We start from the raw sequence: 19,488 nt of genomic DNA, 5'->3' as shown, positions 1-19,488 counted from the left end.
GCAGGTATGGTGAGTTCTGAACACGAACCAATGGTAGCCCAGAAATCCCTCCGAGCCAGGCGGGGCTGCAGTGAAATAAAACTCATCAATGGGGTGTGTCTCAAAAGTTTGTCAGCAGTCAAACAGTGAAGGGCTACTGCTGCAGGAACCCACTTTGACTAGTTAAAGCTTAACTAGTTCCTCGCTGTGTAGGGATCCGGGCGGTTTTCAGCCTGCAGAGATGGTAGAAAAAGACAGAGAGGGACTTTTTTTTGTCACAGTTTCACTTCTGCTTGGGCTGAATGATGGAAATGCAACAACAGATCTCATCCACTACGACCTCGGGAACTCCGCTCTCAGGACCAGGACTTTGAGGAAAAGGATGGCAGCTTCATGCAGCCCTTGGTTGGCGACTTTTTGAAAACTTCCAGTATTCATTTTTGTCTCTAAACAATAGGTCCTTCATCACAGTAGGACAGAGATTAAAAAGATGCTGTGTTACTGTGGTCGCTCACATCTCCTTATCACTTTTCCAGCCCAGCTATAGATTCTGTATCCGTTGGACGGAGAACTGATAAGGGCATGTGCATGACATTACCTACAGATACTGAAGAGACAACATCTGGGTCAGACAGCCTTTGGGGTAATTTAGTCATTCAGTTCATAATTGGTGACCATTCTGATGGCTGTTATTAGTTTTTTGTGCTTTGAATTGTTTTCTTTTAAGGTATAAATTGCTTTTTAAAGGGGTGACCAGAACTGTAATTCGTTGCTTTTTAAAGATGTTGAGAAAATAAGAGCTTCTTGTAATATTTTCACAATGTGAACTTTTTTTTTTTTTAGCAGTAAATAGAAACTTAAGGGGTTCATGCACATCCAAAACTATCCACTCTAACATGAAGGTTGCATTGTAATTTAGCTCATAATTTGTCTATAATTGAATGCTCTTAAATGTTTTTTTTTTTTAGCTAATTTAGTGCTGAATACATTAAGTTGTACTTTATATCCAAAGACTGAAAAATGGAAAAGTTTATTTTTGTATTACTGCTGCACAAATTGAGAAACAGTGGAATTTTAATTGAAACATAAAATCGCTTTGGGCAACTTAGAGTGCACCTGGTTTAAAATCATATTTCCCAGACATATGACAGAAAGCAGCATTGCAGGTTTCTTTGTCAGGGGAGACTTCAGGCAAGATGATGCATTCCACTAAAAAGGGCACTGTCTGGTTTCCAGCAGAGTCAAAGTTAACTCTGAAACCCTGACATGATACAGCATGACAAACAAAATCCCTTTTACGCTGCGGATGATGCAACTGGCGAACTGGAATACAAAAGGTGAGTAATTTTAATTTAATGCATGCCAACACACTGACATGGTTTTCACACCCACACGCAGACTTTGTGTTTCTACACTTTAATAATAGCTCAGCGAATGGATAGTTAGAATACACAATGGAATCCATAAGTCTGAGACCACATCTCGTGCTTAACGTGTGATACACAAGTACGCATGTTGATATAAGAAGATAGATCAACATCAAACAGAGATAATGACAAGTGGAAGCTGGAAACAGATATATGCAAATTCATGGGAAGTGATAGGAAAAGCCTTATGTGAAATATATAAAATGATGGTGAGGGAAAAACCTCATGACCTCATGCTTTGTTCTTTCAAAAACCTGAGCTTTCTCAGCTTATTCCCTTTTACACTTACATCTGGCTTCACTTAAAAGAGCTCTGGGGAAACTCTTTTAAATAACAGCACTTCCAATAAGAAGCTCTGGCAGACTGCCACCCTCTGTTTTCCCATATCTCAAGATGTATAAACTGCTTTACAAGATGGGGCCACATTCGACTTTTACAACACATCATAATCTTAAAATGTGCCGATAACCTGGTTACAAAAGCCTGGATCCTCTGCAAGTGCTGTTTGTTTCTGCAAGTGTTGAAACAAATATACTATGTATCTAAGAATAATAATGATAATCATATTAACAATAACTGCCAGAAGACTTTAAATCACTTTTAATCAGACATTTATTGCTAAAAGTGTTACATTCCTGTTGCCTCCCAGTTGTACACTTTGTCAACATTGGCACACAATTTAAATCTCACCTCAAAAGTGACAAAACACCAGAAATACCTCGTCATGATACAACAAACTGCATGTGCTGTGTAAAAAAATAAAAATAAAAATAATACACACACTCACACACAAAGGAGGGCACTCAGTAACATGACGAGTCTACTGGATCTACTGGGTGCTTCCTAACTGCTCTCTGCCCCCGAGGCGTCCACTCCCTCTCTACACCTGGTGGAGGATCCTCTCTCCTCTGAAGTGCAACAATCTTCTCACCTCTGCCAGCACCTAAGGTCACTTCCCCAGCCTTTACACAACACCTCAGGACTACTTCAGCAATGTTTGCCTCTTCAACCTGAGCACAAATAGGCTCTCATCCTCCTTTCCTTGTAGCATTTAGGAAATTGTAGTATTGCTTTACATGCTTTTATGAGTCTATTTCTGCAGTGAGGTTGATACAGAAATTGTACAATCATCTTGCTGTATGTTTGTAATTGTTGTTAGACACCATGAATAAACACAGCACTTTGAAGCCTTAAAAGTCTCTTGGAATTTGCAGCACCAAATGTATCATGAAAAAAATGAGAGGCTGTCTGGCCCACACGCATTTTAGCAATCCAAACCAAAACATGTTTGAAGTTATATGTGTAATGGAAATTGCTTATTAAAATGTAAACAACCAGCCAAGATGGTAGATTTTAAAAAAGCAAGTATAATGTAAGAATATAGGAGCACACCATGGATACGATAAGAAAGCACAAATTATAAAGTATGCAGAATATACATACTGTAATAGAAAGATAAAGCAGTGCACTTACTTTTAATATTCAATCAACTGAGTCTGAGGTTAAATAGTGCAAATTTTTGTTTGTACTCATCATCAAATCTTTTAGGTGTAAAAGATTTGAAGAGGTAAAAAAAAAAAAAACTTGATTAATGAATTTCCGTGCATTATTCACCCACGTAAACAGGGCCACTGACTCCAGGGCAGGCTGATGTGTTCAGGCCAGACCGACCATGGAGGCACTGAGGTCCCACAGCTTCTTGGCTGCGGCGTCATCCAGGGCCTGCGGTGCCGCCGTTTTGGGGGCACAGTCACTGTATGGTGGAGGAAATAAAAGAGGAGTATGAGATCACCAAAAGTCCAATACAGTGTGGTTGTAATCTAATCTGATGTAGTTCTGCTAATAGATCAGCAGAAGCTTGTGTAAAAAAACATTTCTTAGCTCTAAAACATTACTTCATTGTGCAAGAGTGTAGCAATGCAGAACTATACTGAAGTTTAATTTATCCATTTTGAGAAAACTAGCCCTTTACTATGACTCTGCAGTGAAGAAAGGGAAAGCTGCAGTTGTCATCATAATGTAGATATATTTTCATATGGAAAACCCAATTGATGAAATGTATCTGTACAATCTCAAGTGATTTTTAGTGCAGATGTACTTACCTGTAGTAGAGGCCGCTGACATTTGCCAGGCTCTCGTCCACAGCGCAGTAGATGGTGGTCTGGGCTCCTTCCCAGGGACTTTTGATCAGCATCATAAACGGCATGAGTAGGGCCCTCTTCCACAGGGCTAAGGTAGGGAACAAGTGGCGGCCTAACTCTGTGCGGATGACCCCAGGGTGAAGACTGTACACTGTCACACCAGTGCCTGACGGGGGGGGCATACAGACATGCATTACATGACTTTTTTAACAATTCTGTATTGATGGGACGTAGTGTGCATTATACACTACCTTGCAGTCTTGCAGCCAGTTCTCTGCAGAAGAGCACATTGGCCAGCTTGCTTTGGCGGTAGCTCTTCTCACGTTTGTAGTCTTTGTCCAGGTTGATGTCATCAAAGTGTATATGACCTAAAAGAAACAGTCCAGTCCAGGAATTACATTTTGTAAACCAGAAACATTCATGTAAGTTTTATTTGTGATAAAAATCAACAAAAAAATGTGTTAGTAAAAGCTTAAAGATACAGTTTTAACTGTGATGAGATTTGAGACTGAAAAGGTGACAATGTTTGCCATCTGAATCACAGATGTGCTGATTGAAGTTGCTGTGATGCACTAAAATGAACATCGCCTTTACCTTTCTCGTGTGCCAGGCTGGAGACGATGACAATGCGACTTGGAGCCGACTTCTTCAGCAGGTCAAGGAGACAGTTGGTGAGGAGAAAATGTCCCAGGTGGTTGACGCCAAACTGCATTTCAAAGCCATCTTCGGTCTTCCACTTAGGACACATCATGATCCCTAAAAGAACACAAAAGCACATACAAGGAATTAAACAAACTACTAATTAACTTCTCTCCACCATCAGTTCAAAAGTGAAAGCTTTTGAACTGATGGTGTTCAAAAGCTTTCACTTTTGAAATACCTGCGTTGTTGATGAGGATGTCTAAGCGTTGCTCGTTCTCCTGGATGTCTTTGGCCAGGTCTCTGACAGACTGCAGCGAAGCAAGGTTCAGTTTCTTCACCACCACGTTGCCGTTCCCACTCTTCTGTCTGATCTCATCAGCTGCAATGCGAGCTCTTGTCATGTCCCTGCAAGCTAGGATCACTCTAGCCCCTGAACAAACAAACAGAAAGAAACAGTGTCACTGTATTTAAGAGTAAGAGTGGAAATAGTGCTGAAGAAGTAGGCATCACTTAAGGTAAATTCAGTGCTACTCTATAGTTGACAACAAAGTGCTGCAGAAAAACAACAATAAACAGCACTTAAAGAAAGTGAATAAACAATTATGAGGCTCTAACCTCGCTGGGCCATATCCAGGGCCGTCTCCTTCCCAATGCCAGTGTTGGCTCCTGTGATAAGGACAGTTTTCCCATCCAGCCTGACCTTGCTCCGGCACACTCCCCCGGCCATCCACCTACGCAAGGCCAGCAAGCCTGCACCTGAAAGAAGACAAATGTTAAGACTGTTGACAAAATATTAACGATAATATCACATGTAGTGTAATATGCCTTGTTATGCTTCTCTTTTTTTCATTTGCCCTTTCCTTCTACAGCTTTTGTGTGATAATTGCAACTATTTACTATACTGGCTGAAGCAGCTATTCCACTTCTACATATTCACAGACATAAACAACAACAGCAGTGAATGTCTCTAGCATAAAGGAATTTTATTATCAATTGAACCAATATTTTCTTATCGGTTATCTATCTACCAACTGTACATCCTCAGCAGTAAGAGTGAGCTTGTCTTGCATTGACTTCAAAGTAAATGCGGAAACGTACAAAACATCTTACATACAAAAACCTTTTATAATTAAAGAACCAATTTACCTGCAACAAAGGCAACAGTGAGACCTGTCGCATGAGTCTCTACAAAGTCCTTGATGGCTTCTGCGTAGTTTTGCATGTTTCAGGCTGTTAATGATTTGTCAGCTTGAATTAGAACACCCTGACTGGAAATATTATTATTATTATTATTGTTACAAACGCTCAAAACAGATCCGTTTACACTGACAATATGTTGCTCACTGGATAACACGTCAAATAGTGTCAAAACCTGTGCCAGAAACGTGTTTTTCCTTGATCTGTTTTGTGGTGACAATTCCCTACACGGAAGCGGGGGCGTGGTGTCCACCGAGTGGGATTTTCAGAATAAAACTCCTGTTCAAGGGATACCCTTTGTTGTCATAGCAACCAATGTATGAAATAACTTGCCCCGCTGGTGTTTTTGATTCTGTTTACCAAGAAAATTGAATTTGGTGCCGTGAGTCAATATAAGAAACTCTCATACGGGTTTGTTAATCTGTTACAGACCCGAGGAGGGCAGAGCAGTGTGTGTACTGAGTACGGTTTACACACACCCAACAAAACACACCCATCAGTACAATGCAGCTCGCTGACTCATCCATTGTGTTAATTTAACGTAGAGCAGTTCAGTGTTTCTCTGCTGGCGTGATGCCCTACATGCCCAATCAGCAGAAGTAAAACAATTCAATTGAGCCTCCGGTCGTGTATCCAAAATAAAACCATGTGTATTTGTTTGTTCAATGACGACGATAATGATAATGATGATTTTTACTGTTGTTATTTACATTAGGGAATAAGGAAATAATATTTGAATTGTTCTTAATTTTTGTCTATCTATTCATTTATTTTTCAAACGGAACTTTACATTTTAAAACCAATCAAAACCGGACATTAAAATGCTGCTGACACATTTGTGCCTCAATAACAGTTTTCCAATAATACAACACCGACAGGAGCCATACTGCACATTAAGCACTTTCGATACTTTGAGTGCATTTTGCCGCTGAACCTGTACTTTTGCTTAAATATATTAATGCAGGACGTTTGCGCTTACGTGCTATTGCTATTTTAAATTATCTGAATACTTTTCCCACCGCTGCAAAATACATAACACATACATGGACGTAATGTGTTGTATTTTGACTCGCTTCACTTTATTCGACAAATCTTAAAACATTGTGCATTTATTTTGAAAATTAGACCGCATGAGCATTGCCGTTATCGTTGGTTTAGATCATTGTGGCTGTATCGCATTAATATGTCGCTTCTTCGCTTTAAGTGGTTTGAAATGGTTTGCCTTACAATTAAAGAGGTTATACCGGGTCTTGTCTGACGAGTTGTTACGTTTGACAACAGCTGGCTAATATTTTACCAAAAAAATAAACAAACCTGCACCGGAAGTGTTTTGTGCTCGTGCCACGTCAGAGCTACAAAAGTGTTATCATCAGTGAAGAGGAGTCTCTGAAGCTTTCTGCGCTTTTTCTTTGCTTTCACCATGCTGTGCCTGCGACTGAGCTGTTTGCTGCTGCTACATGTGTTCGTGGTGTTTGGGACCGAGCTCACCTTTGAGCTCCCTGACAACGATAAACAGTGTTTCTACGAGGAGCTAGAGAAAGACGTCAAGTTTGACATAGACTTCCAAGTAAGTTACTCTGAGAGCTCCACCTCTTCTCTGTTTCAACAAGATGCTGCCAGGGTTTGGCCTTGGCTAGTAATATGTTGTTTGGGGCTGTGGAGGGGAGATGCAAAGTCTTAGTTGTTTACATATTGCATCTGTCCACAGGTCCACATTTAATTTAATTATTTAATTATGCAAAGTAAAGTTCCTTTACCTGCAGTTTAATACCACAGTGAAATATATATACATATATATGTGTGTGTGTGTTAAATATTTTTCTTTTCCAGTGTTACCTAACCTCTTTGTTGCCCAACCAGTTAAAGTCAGTGTTTTGCTGCTCTTTCCTACTACCAAACGACATATGTTGTAACTGACTTGTCATCCAAATGTGTTTTTGACATGTGTTTTGTGTTTTCTCTTCTTTTAGGTCATCGCAGGAGGCAACTATGATGTGGACTGCTTTGTCACCGACCCTCAGAACAATGTGTTGTATAATGAGAAGAAGAAGCAGTATGACAGCTTCTCTCACACCACAGCTATGAAGGGAGTCTACAAGGTCTGCTTCAGCAATGAATTCTCCTCTTTTACCCACAAAATGGTGTATCTGGAGTTCCGGCATGGAGAGGAGGAACCTCTCATGCCGAGCTTGACGAGAAGCACAGCACTGACTCAGGTAAGTCTGAGGAACCTGATTTACAGCTTCCTTGAGGAACAAGGTTTTCAAACTCCTGTCTGTGATCTGACGCAGACCATTGTTCAGGAAAAGATTAAATGTTTTCACTATAATTGTTCAATTGACCAAAAGACAGTTGCACATTTGCCTTTCTGTTACAGATTTGTTCACAAATACAACCAGGCATATTTTCACATTCAAGATATGAGCCAGATTAAAGGGACACTGAAACCAAAACTATATTTGCTACTAGTGTTGTTTTTATTAAGTTAGCCTAACTAATCAGGTGTTGAGGTGATAGCAAGTGCAGCAAAACTGCAACTGCTAGATTACTGTTTCAGAAATGGGACAGTTTATATAAAGTCCACTAGATGGAGACAGAGTTGTTCTCAATTAAGTCTTACCATTTATTGGGAATACCTTTTTAACCATAACCACACAGTACCTCAAAACAAGCCAGATGTGTGAACACTTTTCTTTTTGTGTCAGTCCATTTCAGTTTTGGATAAAGTTAGAATTGTCAGCCATTTTCGTAAATACTGCAGTTTCCAGCTTTAACATTTGTAGATCTTATCAGAATCGAGTGAAACATCAGATCCACCCTATCAGCTCTCATTCATAGTTAAAGATAGCATATACTGTCTTATACTATACTCAGGATAGTAAAAGTGTATAGTTTTGGTTTTGGCTACTTCAGATCCTGAGACTTGTGAAGAAAAGCATACACAGTTGAAGTAAATCTGTTCAGGAGCCGTTCAGAGAACTTAAGTCGGTGCTTGCATATGTGTGGCCCAACTTCCACTGGGGTTTTCCACCCCGCCCTTTTCTGTGCTCTTAATTAATAAATCTGTGTCGATCTTTTGGCTTTCAGTTGGAGTCATCTTGCGTCTCCATTCATGAGATTCTGAAGGTGGTGGCTGACTCGCAGACATGGTACAGACTGAGAGAGGCACATGACCGCACAAAGGCAGAGCACCTCCTCGAGCGGGTGACCTACTGGTCCATCGGAGAAACCATCTTGCTGTTTGTCATCGGTATTGGTCAAGTCATGTTGCTTAAGAGCTTCTTCATTGAGAAGAAAGGCTCTGTAGCAGCCACCACTTAGAAATTTCTTGGATTCTTGGAAATCTCTTCAGTGTGAATGCAGACGTGCATCTGGAAATGAGTGTGCATCTTGTACTTTCAGCAAACCCTTTGTTAAAGGGATAGTTCAAGGAGTTTTCCTATTTCTAACTTCTTACCCAGCATTAGACGGACTTGTAAATGCCTTTTTCATGTCAATTCTGTTTTGTTCTTAACAAGCTGTATTGAAAAGAAATATCACTCATACTTGCATAGAAAATGAGATTGTCATCAACCTTGCACATATTATTTATTGTACTTTTATAGAAGTACAAGATAAAGCAGGTTTTGCAATCTGTGCCATATGTGCATGAAACAGATTGCCTTATAGTTAGACTGTCGTGGATTTTCATATGATATCCAGAAATTATGGTGAAAGTTGTGGCACACTGATAGAGACCAAAGAAGCTGTTTGTTTCTGAATGTTAGTTTTATTTGTTTTATAATATGTATTTTGTTTACTATTGCCTTAATTTATGTGTAAAATTGTTGTTGTTGTTGTTGTTGTTGTTACATGTTATAAGAGCTTTGTCTTCCTCATGCCTTAATCAGTCTCATACGAAGTGCCTCAAGATTCCTACAAAGTTGAAGGTTTACTGTTTTGTCTGTTATGTGCCCTCCTGTTCTTACTGATTGAATGGATTTTCAGTTTCCACTCTTACATTTTACATTAATATACATTGGAAAGTGACCAAGTATTATGGGTTTTTTTTCCACCAAAAAAAAAAGTTATGTTTTCAGTCCTCATTTGTTTATTTTCCTGATTGTTACCTGTAAAACCTGTCATACAGTATGAACTGCATAAAGAATGTCGAAACATTGTCAGATTATGATTTGCATTTAAATAGAAAAACATGTTTCATTGGCAAACTTAGAAGACTAGGCTAGATATCAGCTCTCTTAGTGTTTTCTAATTGACCCATTAACTACGTATTTCATCACAGAGGATGATAAAACCTTTTTTTAAAAAAAAAAAAAAAAAAAAAGCTTTAACATTACTTATAGGGAAGAATGACATTAAAAGAGTTTGTATGTTAAATAGAAAGGTATTATGTGTGAAAAAGCAGAAAGTATCTGCACACTGGATAAAAGCTCCAAAACACTGATTTTATTTTTTCAGTAGGAATAAAAGTCAGTTAAAGAAAAAAGGAAAATTATTTGACCTGCACCATGCAGAATGATGAGTTCAACGTTTGATACTATGAGTCTGATCACATTCATATGCTGAAGGGAGAAATGTGATCCCCTTAAAAATCAGGTTGACACAGACTTGTTAGTACACGCCTGATTTGGAAGCCAGTCATAGTCCAATTTGCAATTTAAATGTGTGAAGTGAAAATTTGAAGCCGCCAGTGTTTACAGTGGTTTACGCCGAGAATGGACTCGTCAGTTCAGTGGCTGTTCTATTTTTTGCAAAAACAGCCATGTTTTATAATAACAATATTTATATTATAACAATCTCCAACTCCAACATTGCCAAAACAATGTTGGAGTTGGAGATTTTTATAATATAAATCAGAAATTAGAAATTAAATAAATATACTTATTTAATATACACTATTAAATAAATATAATAATATACTGCAAAAATATACGCAATCACATAACAACAGAGAATAACAATAATATCAAATTAAATCAATATATTTTTTTATTTTAGAATAACAAAAAATAAAAGAATAATATACAAATAAAATATAGAATAAATATTCTGAATAGCACAAATCCTTCATCACACAAATGAAAATCAAATTTTAACACTGTTGCACTAACAACAGCAAACAAAAACTAAAACCTGACTTTTCTGGCCTTCCTTGATGCAAAATCATCAATAACAGTTACAGTGGATGCCGCCATGTGATGCCATTTGTGTTGTGGCTTTTGCGTTTCTGTTGCGACGTATGCATTTGCATGGCCTTTCTCGACCACCGTAGAGTTTGTAGGGCATCCATTGAGCAACAGTTCAAAGGAGGTTCGGCTCGTGACGTCACGATATCATCTGCCTTTGATACCAAGGTGACGGCTCTGACAATGGCGTCACTATGGCGTCACTATGGCAGCTCTATAAATTAGGAGCCTCCCTTCACTGACTCAGTAACGTTTCTGAGGAGGAAGGGACAGCTCTGGTGGGGGTGAGTCGCCGGGGTTATCCGCTACCAACGTCTTTGCTGGAGGCTTTCGGTTCATTTTGAGCGTTTGTGTGGTTAATATCCAGGAGAACTTCAATACAGACGTGACCCCCGGCCACCAGACGCTGTCCTCCTCTCTCTCTCCCTGAGAGAGAAAGAGAGAGTTATTGCTCTCTCTTTCTCTCTCAGGGAGAGAGTGAGAGAGACACAGAGAGAGAGAGAGAGCTCCTCTCTCTCAGTGTTTCTCTCTCTCCCTCTCTGAGAGAGATAGAGAGAAAGAGAGAGAGCAAAAGCTCTCTCTATTTCTCTCTGAGAGAGAGAGAGAGAAACACAGAGAGAGAGAGAGAGAGTTTTCTTTCTCTCTCTTTCTCTGTGTTTTCTCTCTGGGTCCTCGATCGTCTCTCTCAGGCAGAGAGCGCGAGTTGACGCCAGAGAGTTTCCCTCCTCGCTCCCTCGCTCCCTCTCTCTCCCCCATACTGTCTATGGGAGAGAGAGATGGAGCGAGGAGAACCTGACCTTCTTTTCTCTCTATCTCAGCTTCTCTGTTGTTCTCTCTTTCTCTTCTTTCCACAGCGAGAAAGAGAGAGTTTTTTCCTCTCTTTCTCTCAGAGTTATTCTCTCTGAGAGAAAGAGAGTTTTCTCTCTCTTTCTTCTCCTCCTCCTTTCTCTCTGTCTCAGCTTCTCTGTTGTTCTCTTTCTCTTCTTTCCACAGCGAGAAAGAGAGAGTTTTTTCCTCTCTCTTTCTCTCAGTTATTCTCTCTGAGAGAAAGAAAGTTTTCTCTCTCTTTCTTCCCTCATCAATGAGAAAGTTTTTTCCTCTCTCTTTCTCTCAGGGTTATTCTCTCTGAGAGAAATAGAGTTTTTTCTCTTTCTTCCCTCCACAGTGAGAAAGAGAGTTTTTTCCTCTCTCTTTCTCTCAGAGAGTTGTTTTCTCTCTGAGAGAAAGAGAGAGTTTTCTCTCTCTCTCTCTGTGTGTGTGTGTGTGTGGGTGGGTGTGTTTACCCCCCCAACCCACGCACACGCACCTACATGAAATAATAAAAAATAAAAAAATTTAAATTATTAAAATAAGAGTTATAATGATATCTTCCATGATCTCTGCTCTTCATTTTCATACAGTAGTTGTTTAAGTGTAAGTAGAAAACATCTTCTTGGATCCACATCAGCAACTTCACAATTACAAGTCGGCACGTTACAGGCCATGAATGAGGCAAAGCGGTAAATGCAGCTCCAAAAGTCACAGTGCTAAGAATCCAGATGGGTAAAATTAGAAACTGTGGATACATTACAGATAGCTGTTACTGTAGTATGACTGAGGTGTACCATGTTGGAAATAAAGCTCTTTATACTACGGTGGCAGAGGAAGGCCACGCAAATGCAAACGTTGCAACACAATGGAAGTTAAGTCACAACTTACTTTCTGGCTACGAAGTGGAAGAGGAGAAGAAGTAAGTGGAACCTTCTTCAGAAATTTACAATTATTGCTGTCATTATGTGATTGTCACAAATGAACAATGCTAATAATTAATATTTTAATATTTACGGACTCTGCCATCTAACTTTGGACTACTATAAAGCTTAAGTATAAGTACGACTTGACCAACTTTAGCTTTGAGAAGCTCCTCTCTGCTTGAGTGTTTTTATTAGATTCTAGTCATCTTTACCGACTTCAACTTTTCAGAGAAAACCATTTCAGGCTCAAATTAAGTTAAGAATGTTAAGAAACTATATCTGAGAAGATTATTGTCTCTAGATATAAACATGTCTTTCCGTTGTATTTACATACACAGCTGTGTACACAGCGGACTGGACACCCTGTACACCCTGCTGTTATGATGAGCAGGAAAAAAGCGAAGAGGAAGAAGGGTTGATGTGAACTTGAACTCACCGCAGGTCAGTAGGCTGTTCGATGAGCGCACTTTATTCTGATTGGTCCGAGGCCGGCTTTGCTGGCCAATCAGAGTGAAGCCTGCTGAACCTCGAGGCTGACGTGGGTGGAATTCATTAGCACCTAGGTGCGGCGTCACCAGTTTACCGGGCTCCACCGGCCTTTTGGTTCATTCATAGGAAAAGAGGATACAGTCCCAGCGGCCGCGTCCGTGACCGTAATCGATCCCAAGTAAACATGGCGGGTTACCTAAAGGCTCTGACGACCGTGTCGAGAAGTGCAGCTGCTTCGCTGTCGCAAAACCCTGCAGTGCTCTCACCGGCCGCCGTCCGCCACCACAGACTGCAGCAGAGAAACTGTAAGTCAGCCGTCGACCAAAACCACAACAGTATGACTCCAAATGTGCTGCGGAGTGGATTTAAAGCGAAGCTCTCAACATTAAGATGCGCACCTGGTTGTGCAATATGTAGTTTGGACTGAGTGAGTTAGCGAGTTCCTGCTCATTCCTGTGTTGGTGACAGCGGAAATCGGTTGAACTCTGACTGTTTCTGACTGGCGACCAGCCATCACTGAATCATACATAAGACCCGGGAAGTAGTAACAGAAAGAAGTTAATAGAAAACCTAAAAGTGTCTCTAAGGGGAAAAAACTGCTGAATTCAGTCAAATGTGTAGAGCGAAAGAACAAGTTGTTGTATACATCTGACTGCTGAAAGTGAAAGCGTCAGTATATGTAGCCTACAGTATAGTGTGTATGCTGTACAAACGAAACGTTAATCTTGTGAAGTCTGTAAAATCACCTGGTGCCAACCTGACTTGGCATCTGAGTCCACGTGTTGTCAGGTACAAAAAGGGCTTTATAGGTAATAACTGCTGTCACAGCTGTCATATAATCCCAAGGTCAGAAAGTCTGGCACCTTGTCTGAGTTTCACTAAGATTAAGAGTGAGCTTTGTCAGACTGTGCAGTGACAGGAATTTAAGACAAAATGCAGTATTGTGTGTCATCAGCTTAAAGGTAGTGATTTTAGAGATATGTTTTGAGTCGTTGATCTTTTATACAGCAATGTGAGTTTAGTTACTCCTGGCCAAATTCCTGAATTCAAGAACCAAGAAGTGTGATACAAGGCAGTGAAAAGAAAACATGTAAATTATGGCTGTCTGAAAATAAGCCTCCAGCTAAATGAATTTTAAACAGATAAACTGCGGAGCAGCAGTCACGACCGTGTCAAAAATGGTTTTTGCTTCTCCCAGACATTTTCAGTCTCATCATCCTTCTGCTGCCGTAAACACTGCAAAGTATGAAAGTCAATGTAACTGTAAATTCTTCAGATGCAACAAAGCGCATCAAGGTGGACCAGCCGGTGGTGGAGATGGACGGAGATGAGATGACCCGTATCATATGGGAGTTCATCAAAGAGAAGGTAAATCATACAGACTGGTTGGACGGACTTTTTAAATGAACTGTCCAAAAGCAGCAGTAGGTAGCCTTAAAAAAAAAAAAACTGGTCACAGTTGAAACAGTGAGTCAATTAATCAATTAGTTGATCGACAGAAAACTAACAGATCGAAATCTTGTGCTTGTACAGCTCATCCTGCCCAACGTGGATGTTGAGCTGAAGTACTTTGACCTGGGTTTGCCCTACCGAGACCAGACTGATGACCAGGTCACCATTGACTCTGCTCTGGCGACTAAGAAATACAATGTGGCTGTCAAGTGTGCCACCATCACCCCTGATGAGGCCAGAGTTGAGGGTAAGTTGGACTCATTGTACTTAATTATATGTAAACTTCAGACAGTTTCTAACCATTTCAACCAGTACATACAAGTACGTCTTCAACAGGCAAGAAAAGATTATAATACCTATATTTTTTTCTCAGAGTTTAAGCTAAAGAAGATGTGGAAGAGTCCTAATGGAACCATCAGGAACATCTTGGGCGGCACAGTCTTCCGTGAGCCAATTCTTTGTAAAAACATTCCCCGTCTTGTTCCTGGTTGGACACAGCCCATAACAATAGGCAGACATGCGTTTGGTGATCAGGTAAAAAAAAAAAAAAGCAAATGTGTGTTTGCTCTTTCCAAAGTAGAAGAGAAGAAGAACAATCTCACATACTGGGTTTGATTTTCAATTTCACAGTACAGGGCCACAGATTTTGTTGTTGACCAGCCAGGCAAGTTCAAGGTTGTGTTTAGCCCCGCTGATGGAAGCAAGCAGAAGGAGTGGGAGGTGTATGACTTTCCTGCCGGGGGCTGTGGGATGGGGATGTACAACACTGATGAGGTGAATGAGTTTGTTTATAGATTTATTTACCTGAGATTATGCAAAAAATGACTGCAACACTTATGGACAGTTAAAGTATGTTCTGTGAAGTGATGTCTCTCTGGGCCTTCTTATTTTCTTTGCACAGTCCATCAGTGGATTTGCTCACAGCTGCTTCCAGTATGCCATCCAGAAGAGGTGGCCTCTGTACATGAGCACCAAAAACACCATCCTAAAGGCCTACGATGGGCGCTTCAAAGACATCTTCCAGGACATATTTGAGAAGTAAGACACTTAAAGCCCTCTCACTGTACAAACCAAGAATTTAGACACTTGATCGCTTTATCAAACTGCGTAAGGACAACTCTCTTCAGCAGGCTTGTCACAGTTACGTACGACAAACCAACAGTGTACCTTCTCCAACAACCATCAGGCCACTGAATTTAACTGCTCCTGTTCAGTGTTTCATTATTCTTTGTGCTTCAGGCAGTACAAGCCAGAGTTTGACAAGCTGAAGATCTGGTATGAGCACCGTCTCATTGATGACATGGTGGCCCAGGTCCTGAAGTCCTCTGGAGGATTTGTTTGGGCCTGCAAGAATTATGACGGAGATGTGCAGTCAGACATTCTGGCTCAGGGTAAGTGCACTTCAACTTGATGATGAGTTGGCAGTTGTGAAATTGCACGTTATTTATATCTGAGCTACATCTCGTGCTTTGAGTGTCCGTGTTTGCGTTTGGGCTTATTTTGGTGGGTGGATTTCCATCTAATGCCATGTTTTTTGTGTGTTCTGTTTTTTTTTGTGTGTGTGTGTGTGTGTGGATCAGGCTTTGGGTCTCTGGGTCTCATGACATCTGTACTGGTGTGTCCTGATGGTAAGACTATCGAGGCTGAGGCTGCCCACGGCACCGTCACCAGGCACTACCGTGAGCACCAGAGGGTAAGATTCATCAGGTCACACTGACTGTATTGTTTTTGCTTTGCAAAGAATAGTTTTAAAAAATACTGTTTGTGTGTGTGTGTGTGTGTGTGCGCGCCTGTGTGTTCTTGTACTTCAGTCTTTGTTGGAACTAATACAGACCTTGGGAGTGAGGCTAGGACTTGATGGCAGGTTTTAGGTTAGAATTAGTTTGAAGACCAGGGTTTTAGTTGAAGTTGTGACAGTTAGAGGTTAAATGTGCCAAATACTAGGTGGAGTAAGGTGGAAAAAAAATGGAACGCAGAAGGTATTGCACGACTGTATTTAACATTATTTCAGTTTGTAATATTTTCAGCAGAGCTACGATGGAGTTTTTCCCGGTGATTCCTGTCATTAAGAATAAATGTCAGGTTAATCTGCAGGTCCCTTACACTCACTATTTCACTCCTGTTTCACACAGAAAATCTATGGCAGAAGAGGCAGAGATACTAATGTCTCCATCGACTGCGCCATCAATAGGCCTGAATTATTTTCTGTAACTGACATTAACTGTGTCTTTGCTTTGTAGGGAAAACCAACCAGTACCAACCCCATCGCCAGTATCTTTGCTTGGACCAGAGGACTGGAGCACAGAGGCAAACTGGATGGAAATCCTGATTTGATAAAGTATGTTGTCTGATTAGTTTGTGTCATTCGACTCGACAAACTGTATATTTGTGTAACGTTACAACACACTGATTTGTTGCTCTCCAGGTTCTCCCAGACGTTAGAAAAAGTCTGTGTGGAAACTGTGGAAAATGGAGTGATGACCAAGGACCTTGCAGGCTGCATCCATGGTTTGGCCAAGTGAGTTTACATATTCAGATCCCTCCCTCACAAAGCGTTTCTTGCACAAAGAGCATATGTATTTATCACAAATCTAATAAACTGCTCTGTGATCTTGCAGCTGCAAGCTGAATGAACATTATGTCAACACATCTGACTTCCTGGATGCCATCAAGACCAACCTGGATAAAGCTCTGGGCAAATGAAGAACAATCAGAAGACACACTTGCCAACACAGAGAGACAAACCCTGTCTGTAGATTTTTAACTGTAACATTTGTGTCCAATTTTGAAGGAACCAAGTTTGCTATTTTTCGTGCCTTTTTGTATTTGTATAGCTCATTTACACATCACTGTTCCTCTGCCTTACCTATTGCCAGTGGCCCATTTTTCTGTGGCACAAATCGAATAATTGTACTGTATGAATTAATATTGATGCTAATGTTAACTTATAATGGTAAAGTCAGTTTTTTTCACATTTAATTAGAAGGCATCTTCAGGGAACAGTATGTACAAATTAGGACAATAATGCCATGTTTTGCACTGTCATCAATATCATGAATACAGAAAAGAAATAGTGATTACTAATCACTCAGTTACAAACGGTGTGTGTGTGGAGTAGTCATTTTGTCTTTGTCTTATCTGAACATTTGGGCCGAAAAAACTTACCAGCACAGACATTACAGAAGAATTTTCAAAACAGAAACAACGTCAAATTAATGAATAAGGCAAATAGAGGTGTTGTAATGAAAAGTTAATTTTTTTTATTCTGTATATCAAAATCTGACAAGAATCTACTGTTTGAGGTGTCAGAGGGGCACTGTCGTATATTCGTCTGATCAGAGTCGAGTCTGGGAGTACAGTACTTACCTCTTAGCTTTCTGGAAGAGCTTCAAGAATGATTCAATGAGACACTGGTTCAGGAATGTGAAGTGTTAAATCCACAACTTCCCCAGACTGGAGAGCTTGTAGAGGTTACATCACAGTGGGGCTCCAGCCAAATGGCAAATCCAGATGTTTGAGTCAGAATCACTAATGGTAAAAACTGTCCACATACAATTCCATTTTACATTTTAATTTCATGTGCTTGCTTATATAAGCCTTTGTCCAGCAATTCATTAATGCTATGCACATTTAGTAAGCGCCATATGCGCCCTCCAGTGCATGACAGAGAGTAGTGTTCGTACCAGCAAGAGGCGACACCTGATGGGAGTTTTTGCAATGCGTTTTGCTGTGGAGGCAACTACAGTGAACCACCAGCAGATGTCGCCATGGTCACAGTCGCCCAGCAGTGTACTGTGGTGTGCTAAAAACAAAAAAAAGCTTATCCCTTCCTGTGCCACATTAAAAGATGCAGAGATTTTAACTTTACCTTGACTATACCTGCATATCATTATTAATGGCTGCTTGTAATGCAGAATAACAGAGGCTTGCTGCAGTAGGACAATTCAAATCATGTGCGAATGGCCAATCGCAGGTTGCTTTAACTGACCTTCCAGCAGTGTCAGTGTTCATCTAGATGACCTGGTTTTCATTATGTTACCCCATTTAACAACTTACAAGTAAAAAATAAATATGTTATAGATTTATATATATGGCTAGGATCACATCCTGGGAAATGATTTCCTATGAATGTACAATCAGTGAAACAGTGAAAGACGAATCACACTTTACTGTACTGGGATTGTCTGAGGCCTCAGAAAGACCTGACAGTCACAATTCAGTTCCCACAACAGGAAATGTGTCCTCAGGGAAGACATTAACCTCCTACTAGCTCACTGCATGAAATAAATTAAAAAACATGCTGAAGGAGGAGTGATGGGATTACCAATTAACAATAAAGGAAGCTGCCCCCTTTACACTTCACAGAAATGTGCACACTGAGCAGTAAATAAGTCACACAACATCTCTGACCTTATTTACAGCTCTGTGTGCAGAGTGTGAGAGGGAATCTTATTTCACATTCAACAAACGACCCTAAGAAATGTCCTAGAAGTTTCTCTTGTCTTTCTGTTTGCATTGCCTGATAAGCTGTATAGTCAGCTATACCAATGGTGTTTAAACTGTTTACTGCTTTTTTTTCAGTCTTTTCTCATAAAAGTCATTTACACTCATTTACAAAAGTATTCAAACCCTTAATTAAGCTCTTTCTAATTACCTCCCTGTATTTGGCTGAATTCATTCTGTCTTCAGTTCGATCTGGTCTTCCTGTTCCTGGCGCTGAGAAGCACCGCCATAGCACGATGCTGCCACCACCGAGCTTCACTGTAGGGATGGTGTCAGTCAGGTGATGAGCGGTGCCTGGTGTTTGTCAGACAAAGTGTTTGGAGTTCTGCTCAAAGGGTTCAATTTTTGTCTCATCAGACCAGAGAATCCCTTTCCTTTAAAATCTGTTTGGCAAACTCCAAGCAGCCCGCCATATGTCTTCTACTCAAACTTCTGAAGCTCTGTTAGGTCCTTCCTGCCTGGTTACTCAGTTTGACCAGACAGGTGCCACAGCAAAGGGTCTGAATACTTTTGTAAATAAGATTTCGGTTTTTAGTATTTAATAACTTTACAAAAAAAAAAACATGTTTTTACGTTGAGACTATGAGTTATTGGGCACAGATTGATGGGCGAAAATGGCAATTTTATCCCCTTAAAATCAAATCTACTACACAATAAAATGTCCAGCAGAAGGTAAAGACGTCTGAATACTTTCAGAAGTCACTGTGTTTGAGAAGCAGCAAGACACAGACACACAGAC

General features: G+C 40.3%; 3 protein-coding genes across 3 annotated transcripts; 2 read left to right on the top strand and 1 right to left on the bottom strand.

The window, feature by feature from the left end:
- Positions 1 to 2,000: 2,000 nt before the first annotated feature.
- si:ch211-107o10.3 (uncharacterized protein LOC407663 homolog) lies at positions 2,001 to 5,604 on the bottom strand. Its single transcript, XM_041045199.1, has 7 exons — positions 5,336 to 5,604; positions 4,805 to 4,945; positions 4,428 to 4,619; positions 4,142 to 4,303; positions 3,799 to 3,915; positions 3,509 to 3,713; positions 2,001 to 3,159 (listed from the first exon to the last, which is right to left on the bottom strand). The coding sequence occupies exons 1-7, from the start codon at positions 5,409 to 5,411 to the stop codon at positions 3,063 to 3,065; spliced, it is 990 nt and encodes a 329-aa protein (XP_040901133.1). The 5' UTR covers positions 5,412 to 5,604; the 3' UTR covers positions 2,001 to 3,062.
- A 962-nt stretch (positions 5,605 to 6,566) lies between these two features.
- tmed3 (transmembrane p24 trafficking protein 3) lies at positions 6,567 to 9,546 on the top strand. The gene is made up of 3 exons (XM_041045310.1): positions 6,567 to 6,953; positions 7,357 to 7,602; positions 8,474 to 9,546. The coding sequence occupies exons 1-3, from the start codon at positions 6,807 to 6,809 to the stop codon at positions 8,705 to 8,707; spliced, it is 627 nt and encodes a 208-aa protein (XP_040901244.1). The 5' UTR covers positions 6,567 to 6,806; the 3' UTR covers positions 8,708 to 9,546.
- A 3,302-nt stretch (positions 9,547 to 12,848) lies between these two features.
- Positions 12,849 to 17,345, top strand: LOC121186352 (isocitrate dehydrogenase [NADP], mitochondrial). Its single transcript, XM_041045082.1, has 11 exons — positions 12,849 to 13,099; positions 14,071 to 14,162; positions 14,328 to 14,493; positions 14,620 to 14,780; positions 14,877 to 15,020; positions 15,148 to 15,284; positions 15,486 to 15,637; positions 15,827 to 15,939; positions 16,487 to 16,584; positions 16,672 to 16,764; positions 16,865 to 17,345. The coding sequence occupies exons 1-11, from the start codon at positions 12,979 to 12,981 to the stop codon at positions 16,947 to 16,949; spliced, it is 1,362 nt and encodes a 453-aa protein (XP_040901016.1). The 5' UTR covers positions 12,849 to 12,978; the 3' UTR covers positions 16,950 to 17,345.
- The last annotated feature ends 2,143 nt before the right edge of the window (positions 17,346 to 19,488 follow it).

This window comes from Toxotes jaculatrix, chromosome 1 (assembly GCF_017976425.1).
Source record: "Toxotes jaculatrix isolate fToxJac2 chromosome 1, fToxJac2.pri, whole genome shotgun sequence".
NCBI lineage: Eukaryota > Metazoa > Chordata > Actinopteri > Toxotidae > Toxotes > Toxotes jaculatrix.
Note: the sequence above shows the minus strand (reverse complement) of the source record. Positions and strands in the feature narration are given on the sequence as shown.

Coding starts and splice junctions, on each gene's coding strand:
- si:ch211-107o10.3 (XM_041045199.1), bottom strand. CDS start 5,411: ATGCAAAACTACGCAGAAGCCATCAAGGACTTTGTAGAGACTCATGCG. Junction 4,620..4,804: donor CCTGGATATGGCCCAGCGAG/GTTAGAGCCTCA, acceptor TTGTTTGTTCAG/GGGCTAGAGTGATCCTAGCT. Junction 4,304..4,427: donor CATCCTCATCAACAACGCAG/GTATTTCAAAAG, acceptor GTGTTCTTTTAG/GGATCATGATGTGTCCTAAG.
- tmed3 (XM_041045310.1), top strand. CDS start 6,807: ATGCTGTGCCTGCGACTGAGCTGTTTGCTGCTGCTACATGTGTTCGTG. Junction 6,954..7,356: donor AGTTTGACATAGACTTCCAA/GTAAGTTACTCT, acceptor CTCTTCTTTTAG/GTCATCGCAGGAGGCAACTA. Junction 7,603..8,473: donor GAAGCACAGCACTGACTCAG/GTAAGTCTGAGG, acceptor TTTGGCTTTCAG/TTGGAGTCATCTTGCGTCTC.
- LOC121186352 (XM_041045082.1), top strand. CDS start 12,979: ATGGCGGGTTACCTAAAGGCTCTGACGACCGTGTCGAGAAGTGCAGCT. Junction 13,100..14,070: donor CAGACTGCAGCAGAGAAACT/GTAAGTCAGCCG, acceptor TAAATTCTTCAG/ATGCAACAAAGCGCATCAAG. Junction 16,585..16,671: donor GGAAATCCTGATTTGATAAA/GTATGTTGTCTG, acceptor GTTGCTCTCCAG/GTTCTCCCAGACGTTAGAAA.